The 14756-nt window shown below is 39.7% G+C and overlaps 1 protein-coding gene across 1 annotated transcript in view; it reads right to left on the bottom strand.

Moving 5' to 3' along the window:
• TRPC5 (transient receptor potential cation channel subfamily C member 5) overlaps positions 1-14756 on the bottom strand; it is a 183460-nt gene that overhangs the window by 21518 nt on the left and 147186 nt on the right. Inside the window, exon 6 of the mRNA XM_054580356.1 lies at positions 11724-11919. Within this exon, the coding sequence (XP_054436331.1) occupies positions 11724-11919 (196 nt within the window). The remainder of the gene's footprint in view (positions 1-11723; positions 11920-14756) is intronic.

Here is a 14756-nt window from a genome sequence, read left to right as displayed (position 1 = left end):
ATAAACATAGTTTTTCATATGGAAAATAATACAATAATTAATAAATAATACAAGAATAAACTCTGTGTTTCATGTACTGACAACTGTAAACCTGCTGTTGTCTACCCCTGTATGTGTTAAATTCATTCATTTATCCATCCAAGAGATATTTATTGTTAAGTGAATGGATAGAAGAGTAAAGGACATCCACCAGCAGATGGACAGAAGTATCCTCTGGGCATTAAGCCCTTCTGGTCACTTGCATAGTTGGTCCTGTTTCTGTTTGAGTTACTCAAGGTGGAGTTTCCATGACAACTACTGATGTTCCTTAGGCCCATCCAGGACAGGTGAACCTGGAATTCAGAGGAGCATCCCAGACATCTATCTGCTCTGTTTGGTTGTCCTTTGGTGCAGGGAAAGAAAACCTACTTCCTTCCATTTGTCCTCTTCACGTTTCCCACTTGCATCTTTGTCAGTCACCAATCTCATCAAAGGCTGCTGCTGCTGTTGGAAGCAGAGGCTACTGCTCAGCTGAGACTTACCAAAATATATCCTCAGTATTTTGAGCTTTCATCCCTAGCAAATGCAGGCTGTCAGACAGCTTGCGTACAAAACCATGAGTTAGCATCGATGCACAAAGACAAAAGAATCCATTTCTGTGTCAGACCACCAGAGGGAGGACCAGACCAAGCCCCGGCAGGATGCCAAGGCCTGAAGAGTCAGCCTTTGGTGCCCCCTGCAGCCTTTGTAGAGAGAATGTTCCTCAGTCCTCTCCTGAAAATGGAGGGTGAATATTCATTTGCTGGTGAAGATACAATTTCAAGAGAGGGTTTGAGCATGTAAAAGCTGTCTGGGAAGGAACAGAGATATGAGAGGTCCCAAAGCGGGATGAGTAAATTGACTAAGGAGTAATTGTCATGCAAATGAGTATGGTAGTTCTGGACTTTTTATCCTGTTTGGGTGTGGTGATTTCAGATGGGTTGACTGTTCCTTTGGGGAGGCTGGGAGTATTAGGGGCAGAGCTGAGGAGAAAACTTAAGTTGCAAATCTGGTGGGCACACTCAGGATAAAAGGAGAGCTAGTGGGCGTGTGTGTGTGTGTGTGTGGGGGGGGAATGTTGCTGGTGGAGAATCTCAGCTCAGAGAAGGAAAGAAGGTATGCTAGGGACCATGTAGTGAAGAGCATATCAAGTGTCTCTTGGCTTCAGGGAAAGTGTGTGATAAATACAGTGGTTCTGTGCATGGGTCTTGGGCTTAGGCTACCTCAATTCAAATCCAGGTTCTACCACTCTCTAGCATATGACCTTTTTGGTAAACTGGAGTTAATAGAGTGTTGTAACAGAGTACATTAGTCTGGCTTTTCTCCTACCTTCCTGTTTTTTATTTCTCAGTCCCTTTGGTCAGTATATCCTGTTTTCCCAACTTGTACACATTAAAGTGCCCTGGGTCTCAGTTTTGGACTTACTCTTTTTCCTATACACACTCACTCCCTTAGTGATCTCATCTAGACTTATGGCTTCAAACACCATATTGGTGGCTTCCAAATCTCTAGCTCTAGCTTGGACCTCCCCTCTAGACATGTAGGACCACTGCCTATTCAACTGCTCTGCTCAGATATCTAATAGGCATTTCCAACCTGACAGGTCTAAAAGTCAGCTTTGGATCTCTGGCTCTTCTCACAGCCTGCTTCCTCCACACCCCTCCCCAACTCAGTACAGGATAACTCCAACCTTCCTGCTAAGTCAGGCCCAGAATCTTGGTGTTATCCTTGACTCTTCTCTTCTGCTCACACTCCACCTCTGATCAATTGGCAAGTTGAATCTATCTTCAAAATATATCTAGAATCCCACTTTTCATCACATCCATTGTGACTAACCTAGTCTAATCCATCATTAGCTCTTGTCCAGTTAATGCAATGGTCTCATAATTTATTTATCTGTCTTTGCCCCTGCACCATTTTCATCTTTTCTCACTCAGCCACATTAATCTTATTAAAATGCATTAGATCATATACCTCCTCTGTTCAAAACACTGCCATGGCTCTCCATTTCACTCAGAGTACAAGCCAAAAGCCAAAGTCTTCACAAAGGTCTATCATTCTCTACATGATCTGTCCCTTACCTCCCTTACCTCTTGGACCTCATCTCTTACTTCCATCCCCTCTGTTTACTTCAGTCACAGTGGCCTTTCCTAGGCTGAAATCAAGGTGTCAGCATAACTGAGCTGGTATCTAGAGGTTCTGGAGAAGAATAAGCTTTCCAGTTTTTTTTGATTGTTGGCAGAATTCATTTCTTTTTGGTACTAGGACTGAGACCCCTACTTCCTTGCAGGCTGTCGGCTGGGAGCCACTCTCATGACCTAGAGGTGGCACACATTATTTTGTTATTTAATTATTTATTATTTTATGGAAAGGAAGTTTTATATTAACTATGCTCTAGGGGTTTCATATGGCTCTATCTTCAAACTCTCAATGGCATGTCAAATCCTCCTTGTGCTTAGGACCTCTGACAGTCTCTTCTGCAAACAGCTGGAGAAAACTCTGCTTTTAAAGGACTCATGTGATTAGATTAGGCCCACCTGGATAAACTCTTTGATTAGTAATGTTAATTATATCTGCAAAATCCCTTTTGCCACGTAATACAACATAATTTCAAGTGTGCAATTAAAAAATCAAAGAGGAGGGAAGACTCCCAGACTCTTTTTATGAGGCCAGCATCACCCTAATCCGAAAACCAGATAAAGACCCTACCAAGAAGGAAAACTACAGGCCAATTTCACTGATGAACATATATGCTAAAATCCTCAACAAAATATAGGTAAACCGCATCCAGCAATACATTAAAAAGATTATCTACCATGATCAAGTGGGATTCATTCCAGGGATGCTGGGAATATACGCAATAAACGCAAGTCAATAAACGTAATACTTCACATAGATAAAAGACAAAAACCACATGATCTTATCGATAGATGCAGAAAAAAGCATTCGATAAGGTACAGCACCCATTTATGATCAAAACACTCAGCGAAGTGGGAATAAATGGGGCATTCCTCAACGTAAGAAAGGCCATATATGAAAAGCCTACAGCCAACATCATACTCAACAGACAAAAACTAAAAGCTTTCCCACTAAGATCGGGAACACAACAAGGATGTCCGCTTTCACCCCTTCTTTTCAACATCGTATTGGAAGTCCTAGCCACAGCTGTCAGACAAGAAAAGTAAATAAAAGGCATCCAAATAGGAAAGGAGGAAGTAAAACTATCATTGTTTGCAGATGCCACGATAGTGTACATAGAAAACCCTGTAGACTCCACCAAAAAAACTCCTCAACCTAATAAGTGAATTTGGCAAAACAGCGGGGTACAAAGTCAATATTCAGAAATCAAAGGCATTTTTGTACACCAGCAATGAAATAGAAGAAGAAGAAATCAGAAAAGAATACCATTTGATAGAGCAAGAAGGAAAGTAAAGTACCTAGGAATAAATTTAACCGAAGAGGTAAAAGACCTGTAGGCAGAAAACTATATAACATTGAAGAAAGAAATTAAAGAAGACACAAATAAATGGAAGCCTATACCATGCTCATGGACTAGAAGAATTAATATCATCAAAATGTCCATACTACCCAAAGCAATTTATAGATTCAGCGCAATCCCTATTAAGATACCAATGACATATTTCACAGAAATAGAACAGACATTTCAAAAATTTATATGGAACCATAAACGACTCCAAATAGCCGCAGCAATTTTGAGGAAGACAAACAAAGTAGGATCAAAACTACAATGAGATACTACCTCACACCAGTCAGAATGGCCATCATAAACAGATCAACAAACAACAGGTGCTGGCGAGGCTGTGGAGAAAAGGGAACCCTAGTGCCCTGTTGGTGGGAATGCAGACTGGTGCAGCCATTGTGGAAAGCAGTGTGGAATTTCCTCAGAAAGCTGAAAAGGGAACTGCCTTTTGATCCAGTGATTCCCCTGCTGGGACTACCCCCTAAGAATCCCAAAATGCCCATTCAAAAGAACCTATGTACCCCAATGTTCATAGCAGCACAATTTACAATAGCCAAGTGTTGGAAGCAACCTAAATGCCCATCAGTGGATGATTGGATCAAAAATTATGGTACATTTACACAATGGAATACTACACAGCAGAAAGAGAAAAAGAACTACTACACTTCGCGACAGCATGGATGGAACTGGAGAGCATTATGCTAAGCGAAATAAGCTGGGGGCGGGGAGCAAAAGACAGATACCATATGATGTCACCTATAATCGGAACCGAACCAACAAAACAAAGATGCAAGGAAAATAAGAGCGACAACGCTGAAAAAAAAGAAACCAACAGAGACAAGAGGGAAGGAGAGAGGGGTGGGCGGAGGAAAAGGAAGGGAAGGGGCAAGTCAAGGAACATATAGCAAGGACTCATGGACAAAGCCAAAGTGAGGAAGGATTGAGGGAGGGAGTGGAGAGGGGGCAGGGGAGAGTGGTGGGGGGAAGGCGGAGCAAATGTATTTGGAAAAATAAATAATTAAAAAAAGAAATTAGAAATTAATGCCTTAAAATTAAAAAAAGAGAAAACTTAAACTGGAAGTGGGAGTGTGTTTACAAGAAAAGGAGAAAAGAGACTCAGAGAGATGAAGATCAGCAGCACCAGTCCAAGCCTTTGATGCCAGTGCTTCAGTGATGCCAGAGACAAATGTATTTGAAAAAAATAAATAAAAAAAGAAAGAAAGTTACAAGCCAATATCTCTGAATAACATAGATCCTTAACAAAATATTGGCTAACTGAATGCAGCAATACATTACAAAGATCATAAAAAACGATAAAGTGGGATTTATTTCAGGTATGCAAGGATGGTACAATATTTGCAAATCAATAAATGTAGTGTATCACATAAGTGAAAAGAAACAAAAATTACATGATAATATCAACAGATGTTGAAAAAAGCATTCGACAAAATCCAGCTCCCATTTATGACATAAACACGTAACAAAATGGGAATAGAGGGAACATACATCAATATAATAAAGGCCAAGTATGAAAAACCTACTGTCAAAATCATACTCAATGGGCAAAAACTAAAAGTGTTTCCCTTAAGGTCAGGAACAATACAAAAGTGTCAGCTTTTCCCACCCTTGTTCAGCATAGTACTGGAAGTTTTAGCCACAGTAATCAGACAATAAGAAGAAATAAAAGGCATCCAAACTGGAAATGAGGAATTAAAACTGTCATTATTTTCAGACAATTTCGTAGTGTACATGGAAAACCCTACAGATTCCACAAAAAAATGTACTTGACTTAATCAAGTGTATTCAGCAACATAGCAGGATACAAAGTCAATATTCAGAAATTGATAGCAATTTTTACCTTTTTTATTTAATATATATTTTATTGATTTTGCAAAAAAAGGGACTCGTGATTAGATTAGGCCCACCTGGATAAACTCCTTGATTAGTAACACTAATTACATCTGCAAATTCCCTTTTGCCGTGTAATACAACATAATTGCAAGCGTGCTATCTCATCGTATTCATAGTTCTGACAATTGGGGTGGGAAATCTTGGGAGAGCATTTTAGGATTCTGCCTGCCACAGTGATATTCATATTGTTTAAGAAACTGACCCCTAAGAATGTATGCCAGCAATAGCACTAGAGCAGGAGTATGGCAGATCCTGCAGTTCCATTGTTACCCTTCACTTGCTGGAGTTTGGGGTGGTCTGGGGGCATCCCAAGAGGAAATCTGGAGTGGCAGCTAGTTACCAGCTGGTTTGGAAATCTTTTACTATTTTAACAACTGGGTGCCATATCAGTGCATAGCACTTGTTTATCTGCCTGGTTAGGGGGTTACAAATCATGGTGTAGTGCATGAAGTGCTGCCTTCTTCTCTGTGCTTTGAGAGGCTGAGACTGGTCCCAGATAACTGGGAGAGGGTGGGAAGACCCCCTGCCCTCCATGGCACTTCGATGGTATGCAGTGGCCCCTCTCAGCACTATATAATGGTGAATGTCTTAATTTGCATGGCTGTCTTCCGCAGTTGGGGAGTCCATCCAACATCTGAGCCTCAAAAGGTTGCCAGCCTAAGGGGTCAACAATGTTATGTATTTGTGCTCTCCCCAAGCCATCTGGCTGATGTGGCTCAGTGAGGCAAGTTCTATTTACTTACTCTCAGCATTAGAGTGGATACTCTACACAGCCAAAGAAACTGAAGGTTCTTATTAACTTGATGAATGAGAATCTATCACAGATGACCATGAGACCCATGTTTTGGGAAGAGCAATCTCAGGTAACAGAGATACTCCTTGTGGGTGAGCTGGGATAGGAATAGGACCTAAGGTCAATAAACTTTTTGGGACTGGTCTGTCTCTCCGCTAATATTTTTACACAGGTGAATGTGATTAAAATGGCATAGGGGCAGCTTCACTTGATGGAACTGGGAGTAAATACATCAGGAACATCAATGACAAGGCAGATGTGTGAATGAAGTGTCACAGAGGAAAATAAGCAGCTTGAGGGAGATTTAAATCACAGCTACTTACAAGCAACAATAAAAATGTACAGTATGACTAGCTTCACCTGCTGATGTTGACTGGGACCATAGAGCACAGGCCTGGAGTAATCTTTGTTTTTCCATATCTTGAGGCTGACTCTTTCTACTAGCACAGTGCAGCCTCTTCCAGCATAGAAATATGTATTGCCATATATCCACTCCATCAGCAGCTCTGCATCCTACACAGAAGCATTGTGAAAGAGTTTAACCCTTCAAGGGACTGCTGTTATCTGGTATTCTTGAGCCCTGTCCTAGAATATACACTGAACAGATTCACAGTGAAGAGCATTGACAACTGAGCTTCTACTTAGACTCAGTCAGCCTGTGATACCTTTTGAAGTAACATTTTGTGATAAGAACATTTAAGATCTACTCGCTTAGTAATTTTCAAGTATGCAATACAATACTGTTAACTACATTCGTCTGAATGTTGTAATCTCTGAAGTAACAGAGATTTGTCTTCAGTGGTTTTCCTTCTTGTAACCTTTCCCCCACATCAAGACCCTCCTAAAAATTACATTCACTGCTGAACTGTAGGTGATATAGATGTAGCAAGTGGATTAAATCTATTTGGTGGCCTTTACCACTTAAACATATCCAGGTATTCTTGGAATCAGGTTTCCCAATATCAGGATTCAACTGGATCCAGTTCCAAAGTGTGAAGACCCATTACCAGAGGATCCTAAAGCAGCAGGTAGTATTCAGAATGGTGGGCCATGACTCCAGATATGTGAGATAGTGTAGGTTCCATTCAGGCCATCTCCCCACAACTCACCGACCCCTCAACTCCCACCTTTCTCCCAAGGTATTTTCCTTGGTATTTTCCTCAGGTGCAGCAGTAGGTAGCATTGAAACATATCTTACTGCCAGCAGGTGGGGTGACAAGTGAGCTAGAGTATATGATTTCAACCCTTCCTAGAAAAATGTCACTGAGCTCAGTGAGAGATGCCACAGCCCGGCATTGGTGATGAGAAAATATCCTCCTTTTCCACTGCCACTAGGAACAATCAGCTGCAAGACACCCAGGGAGAAAGCGAAAAATGCCTCAGCATGAATATTGCTACCTTTGGCAAAGGTGCGGGTTAGCATGATGGTAAGCATAGAGTTGGAAAACTAAACATCTGAGATTCTATGTCTTACAGAGACAGACTAGGAGTGAACAAAGATTATTTCAAAGTTTTTGGTCTAGTTGTATTTGAACTATCAAGAGGGAGAGGGACAAGGGGAGAGAGAGAATGAAATTGAACTCTATTCCATTTCAAAAGCAACCGATGGACAGAATTTCAGAACTAGAAAAAACCTTGTGAGCCTATCCAGTTCATCTATAGACACCTAGACTCACAGGATATCAGAGGTGGCATGGATATCAAAGACCACTCGTCAGACATACAGATAGCGAAAATGTGCATGAAAAGATACTTGGCATCACTAATTATTAGGGAAATGCAAATCAAAACCACAATAAGATATTACTTCATACCTATTAGAATGGCTATTATAAAAAAGATAAGGGGTAACAAGTATTGGTAGAGATGTGAAGAAAACGGTTCCTTTGCACACTGTTGGTGGGAATGTAAATTGCTACAGCAACTATGGTAAACAGTATGGAATTTCCTCAAAAAATTAAAAATAAGCTACCATATGATCCAGCAACCATACTTCTGGGTACATACCTGAAGGAAGTGAAACCACTATCTTGAAGTGATATTTGCACTCCCATGTAACATTCTTCACAATAGTAAAGATATGGAAACAACCTAACTGTCTATCAGTGGGTGAATTAACAAAAATAAATATAATGAAATATATAATGGGACTATATATACAATATATATATTGTATATATAGTGGAATAATATACTGGAATATTATTCAGCCATGAGAAAGAAGGAAATCTTGCCATTTGTGATAACTGGATGAAACTGTAGAGCATTGTGCTAAGTGAAATGAGTCAGACAGAGAAAGACAAATACTGTATGATATCAGTTATATGTGGAATCTTAAAAAGCCTAACTCATGGAAACAGAGTAGAATGGTGGCTGCCATGGGCTGAGGGTACAAATTTGTAGTTAGAAGATGAATAACTTCTGGGGAGCTAATGTACATCATGATGAATGTAGTTAACAGTATTGTATTGCATACTTGAAAATTACTAAGCGAGTAGATCTTAAATGTTTTTATCACAAAAAAGGTAATTCATGTGAAGTGATAAATATGTTAGCTAACTTAATGGTAATCATTTCACAATATATATGTGTATCAAATCATCACATTGTATACCTTAAACTTACACAATGTTATATGGTTATATATCATTTAACAGGGGTATGTTCTCAGAAATATGTCATTAGGTGAGTTTGTCATTGTGTGAACACCATAGTTTGCCCTTACACAAACCTAGATGGTATAGCCTACTATGTGCCTAGACTAAATGGTGTAACTTTTTGCTCCTAGGCTACATGCCTGTACAGCATGTTACTTAATACCGCAGGCTATTGTAACACAATGATAAGTACTTGTGTATGCGAACATATCTAAACATAGAAAAGGTATGGTATAAAGGATAAATGGCACACACCTCTACTGGGCACTTAATGAATAGCGCTTGCAGGACTGGAAGTTGCTCTGGGTGAGTCAGTGGGTGAATGTGAAGACCTAGGGCACTACCGTAGACTTTATAGACACTGCCCCACAAACCCTGCCCCCGCTTCCTTCCAACAGGCCCAGACACAGAGCATCACAGCTCTCAGTGCTGCTCCATGAATGCTGTGGGCTGGAGGAACATGAACATGAAGCTCCATGTGGGCTGAATTAATTGGAAATATCAAGGAGAAAATGGCTGGGGAGGGAGTGAAAGGTGGCCTGAGGATCAGCAGGAAGAAGAAACTAGATGGAGACATAAAGGAACATAGGGATTGTCATGGCAACGTGGATTGGGCTATTGCATGTTGGAGCAGTGGTCAGATTGAGGAACTTTGTGGTATTCGTAAAAAAGAGGGTGTTTAACGTGGAGAGGGTGTAGACCTGGGGACTCAGTAGTTTGACTTTGGAAATTTGTTTTTGGCTCCACTGACCCTATCTGGCATAAAGGGCTCTCTTCGACACTGAACTGATGAAGAAATGAAACTTATCTATGCTTTACATTATTACGACCTGAACATATTTTCAAAGTACAGGGACAGGCTGGTTCCACACTACCCCGGACAGCTTTTACTGAAGTGTCAGTGGCACTTCATATTTGTTAAGGTAGCTCCTGTGGACTTGTGTCCTTCTCTAGCATCTTAGGTCCTCAACGAACAATGTACTCTGAAGACCGTCATGCTGGAACTGGGAGGGCTGTGGCACCCCCCGATTATGTAGTGATCGGGGGACAGGCTCCTCTGTGCTGAAACAGGTCAACAGCTGACTGATGGGGATGTGATCTGTGCACTCACAACTGAGGTGCTGTGAGTGAGAGGGAATCTACTGCCATGCTCCACAGATACTGCTCCCATCAGAGGAAAAGAGATTCCTCCTGAACCACATATTTTTTCCATTTCTTACATGACACTTGGCTCCATTATAATCCTATGGGACCACCATTATATATGCGGTCCAATGTTGACCAAAATGTCTTTATACAGTGCATGACTGTGTGTCAATTGTATCTCAATAAAGCTGGAAAAAAAGACCATGCATCCCAACTCCCTCAATTTTTAGATGAGGAAAGGGAGGCTCTCAAAAAAAAAAAAAAAAGCCACTCAAGGTCACACCATTTTCATGGAAGAAACAGGACTAAAGTCCCTGGTCTTCTAATTCTTAATATCTTTTTCCTCTGTAACCCTGTCTTTTCTTCCCCACCTAAGCATCTAAGATCCCAACCATCCTATCTATAAGTCAAGATAATTTTATATCTTGACTTATATCCTGAAAGCTAATGAAAAAAATTCTACAAATCCACCTAGGAGAATACATTTTATTGCCATTTATAGTTAGGAAATTCTTCCATACATGTAACTCAAAAAATTCCCATTACAACATAAACCCATTCCTCTTTGGTCTGTCTTTAGTGGAAATGGATCACATATGTTCAATATCACCAATAACATTTATGAAATACATTCTTTGTATGTGTGCCTGTACTGGTATTGCTTGGAGATATTGTGTATTTGGTTCTAGACCACTGCAATAAAGTGAGTATTGTAATAAAGCAAGTTGTAACCCTTTTGCTGGTGGAGGGTCCTGCCTCCAATTTGTAAAAAGTGCAACATCTGTGAAGTGCAATAAAACGAGGTATGCCTGAAGACACTTTCACACACCTGCATACACATAACCAACTATTAACTTTCTTTTCTATATGCTAAATGACTCCTTAGTGGCAAACCAAATCAGAGAAATAACACCTATGAAGGAATATGACTCAGGTCTTTTTATTCTGTGCTTTCTATGCTACAGCAAAATCTTGAGCAACAGATGAATCCATGGGTGTGATCTAGTATCTTAATATGTACTAAACATCCAAATTCACTAAATAGGACCTCAGATAGAAAGGAAATCTTTGCTAATGCTCCAATTCTAGAAATTAAAGGCAGAAGATAAGAAAATAAACTAAGGTTAGATATTTACCTTGGGATCACAAGACAAGGCAGGGCCCAGACTGATCCCATATCCTATACCTTTGTCATTTCTAGTTTAGGGTAATATGGATTTCTGGCCCAATTGTAACATGATGGTCAAAAATATTCAGAAATGGATGGACTCTAGTTAAGAACATCTCACAGTGAAGTACAGTTGTTTATATAACCTTGATCAAAAAATAGACACTCTTTCTGGAAGATTCAGTTTTTGAAGGGAGATGATTGCAGTGAAGAAGGAGACATGTTGTAGCAAAATGGTGCTCACACTCCCTGAGCTCTCCATACTAAGGCAAGAAAATGGATTCAGAAATTTAAAAATATTTTTTACAGGTAAACAGAAAGCCTTATTAAGTAGAACATCTTTTAGATTACTGAGATTCAATGGACTGAGAGTCTAGACTGAAATGCCTTGGAAAGAAAGAATTAATTCTAATAACTGGGAAAGCTAACGTAAAATAATTGAAGCAGATAGATGGTTTCATTGAGTTTCCAGTGGGCTCCATACCAGTGTGACCTCTCCTGAAACCACCCTTGTAAAGTTAATCACCCATGTAAAACAAAGCTACTCACGGCAATAAGCTGATAGGAGTTGTTCATCATGGCAATCAGCATGTTCAGTAGCACTACCAGGGAGATGACATTGTATGTCCCAAACATGGTAGCTCCCACAAACTCTGTGAACTCATGTCTGGCTTTCACATTGGTGACATAGAGATTTAAAAGGCCAAATACAGACCAGAAGAGTGACTGAAGGGTTTCAAAGAGCCTAAAGAGAGAAAAGAGTGTTAGTTAATTTTCTAGGAAGAGCGAGGAGGGAGAGATAAATGAGGTGATCTGCTTAGTAAGGAGGCTGCCATATTTGCTTCCAAACAGGTAGACTGATGATGTCACAATATTTTGGTTTCTTCTCCAACCCAAAGCAGCCAGATCAATTTGTTTGTTCCCACTTCCATGTCTTATGCTTTGCTTTTCCACCTTAATAACATCTTCCTCTTCTCAGTCTATGCAGAACCTATGATATTCTAACACTTACTTTCGGGACTATGTACTCCACCAAACATTCTCTCTCATTTTCAGACCATGTGATTTACCACCTGTCTAATTACATAGAGGGAGAAATGCAGTGGTGCTTGAATTAAAAATATGGTGTTTGGGTTAGGTTGCTCTGGGTTAAAAGCTCTGACACTTGCTAGCTGAGTGAACATGAGCAACTTACCATTATGATAGTTCTTTTGTGGTTCCCACAGGGCCCAGAATGGTGCTCAGCTGAATTGAGTAGCTTAAGGATTCTTGAATGAACACTTTATATGGATTATTATTAATGTTATATTAACTAATAGTTATTGAGTACTATAAAAGCATACTAGGCACTTTTACATACATTATTATTATGATCCTTATAAAAACTTTATTGTTACTGCTGAGGAAACAGGGTCAGAGATTAAATGACTTGCTCATGGTCACCCAACTATAAGTCCTTATTAACTATTTGACTTTGGAAAAGTTACATAGCTTGTTCAAACGTTGAGTTTCCTGATTCTAAAATGGTTATTGATAGGATAAATATCAACTGTTAGCATTTATTGTCCTCTAAGTATGTGCCAGGCACTGTGCTATTTTCAATATATTATAATATTTGATTCTCAGAATAACTCTATGAAGTAGCTACTATTTTTTAAATGTTTTTTCAGATGGGAAATTGAGGTACAGAGTGGTCACACAGGCAGCGAGTGGCAGAGGTAGGATTTGCACCCAGCTCTTCTGAGTCTGGAGCTCATACACTTAGTGCTTAGCATATGGTTAGCATTAAAATAGGCAGCTATTATAACTGTTTACTTGTGTTCTTAATTAGACTATGAACTTCTTGAGGGTAAGGATGCCATATTAATATCTTCATTGCCTGGCACATTGCAGTTGCTGAATAAATGTTTGTTGAATAAATCTATAAAAGATGACAGGAGAAGCAAATAACTAAGGAAAACGCAAATGAATGACACTATCCTGTGATGACAGTAGCAAGAAGGCTATGAACTGAAACCAGGGGGACAAGCTGAAGACAATCAATAAGGACCTTTAATATCTGGTTAGAATAAAAAAAACATTATGGGGGCTGAGTTTGTATCCAGGTAAATAATATGGGAAAATATGGACTGAAAGTTGGGTAGAGAAATTAACACTGATGAAGTAGAAAGAGCCACAAATGAATAGTGATAGTCTACAAGGAGGTGGCAAATGACCTACTAGGTCATGGATCTGTGCTAGTTAATTATACATTTATTTGTGATTATTGCAACTATACACAATATATTTTAAATAACTTTACTAAACCAGTCTAACACCTGCATTCCTGGATAAAAGCACAGATTGGAGTTTGTATGCCTGGATTGAAATCCTGACACTTAACTGCTTTGTGCCCTAATTTCTCCATCTGTAAAATGGTTAATAATAATAATGCCTACCTAATAGCAGGGTTGTGAGGATTAAATGAGTTAATTCATGTGCAGCTCATTTTGTAGTAGTGCCTGCACTTAGCACTCAGTAAATATTAGTTATTTTTATGAGTAGTACTAATCTTCCACCTAAATACAACCTTCTTGTTTTATCTTTATTGTCTTTACAGATTGTCATCCATTTACATATGTAGTTATACATAACTGCAATCATAATGTATACAATTTTTGTGCTTTGAAAGATTATACATTTTGAGTATATATAGAGTCTGCATAGGTAACATTTTAATAGCTTCCCAATATTCCACCCAGCAAATCCCAAGCCTGTCTAACCGTTTTACCAATCTTTTGATAAGAATTGATGGTAAGTTTCTTAAATTTTCAGATGGCACAAGACTGGGAGGATTAGCTAACAGATTGGGTGACAGGATCAAGTTTCAGAAACATTTTAACAGCTTAAAGAAATGTGCTAGAACTAATACCATGACAGTTAATGGGGGTCGCTGTAGAGCTTTGCTCTCAGGTCAAGTGCCCAAATGCAAGATGAGGGAGGTAAGAGAAAAGCTAAGGGTTTTTGCTGAAAGCAACTTCAAAGTCAGAATCAGCAGAATGATGGAGCTGGCCAGGTACTTCATACATATTGGTGGGGGATGAAACAGATGTAGATCTTCTAGAGTTAAAGATAGGATTGCTACTGGACTTCATTTTTTTTTAAAGATTTTATTTATGTATTTTTAGAGAGAGGGGAAGGGAAAGAGAAAGAGAGGGAGAGAAACACAGATGTGCAAGAGATACATCAGTAGTTTGCCTCTTGCATGCCCCCTCCTGGGGACCTGGCCTGCAACACAGGCATGTGCCCTGACTAGGAATCAGACTGGCAACGTTTTGGTTCACAGGCTCGCACTCAGTCCTCTGAGCCACACCAGCCAGGGCCATTCTTTTTACTCACTTAATTGTTCAATGTGCATTTTGAGAGCACCTTTATGTCTTAGTCTCCTCTATGATAGGTACAAGGCTTACTGAAGTTGGGATCCCAGTCTAGTGGGATGAGAGACAACAAGTGACTAAAATACAACAGGTTATTGATTGTAAGGGAGATATGCTTAGAATGCCATGGGAAACACAGAAGGAGCCAGTTACTGAGGATGAGGTC

This window comes from Pteronotus mesoamericanus, unplaced genomic scaffold, assembly GCF_021234165.1.
Source record: "Pteronotus mesoamericanus isolate MK-2021 breed Mesoamerican mustached bat unplaced genomic scaffold, CSHL_Meso_final contig_58, whole genome shotgun sequence".
NCBI classification, from domain to species: domain Eukaryota; kingdom Metazoa; phylum Chordata; class Mammalia; order Chiroptera; family Mormoopidae; genus Pteronotus; species Pteronotus mesoamericanus.
This window is presented reverse-complemented; position numbering and strand designations above follow the sequence as displayed.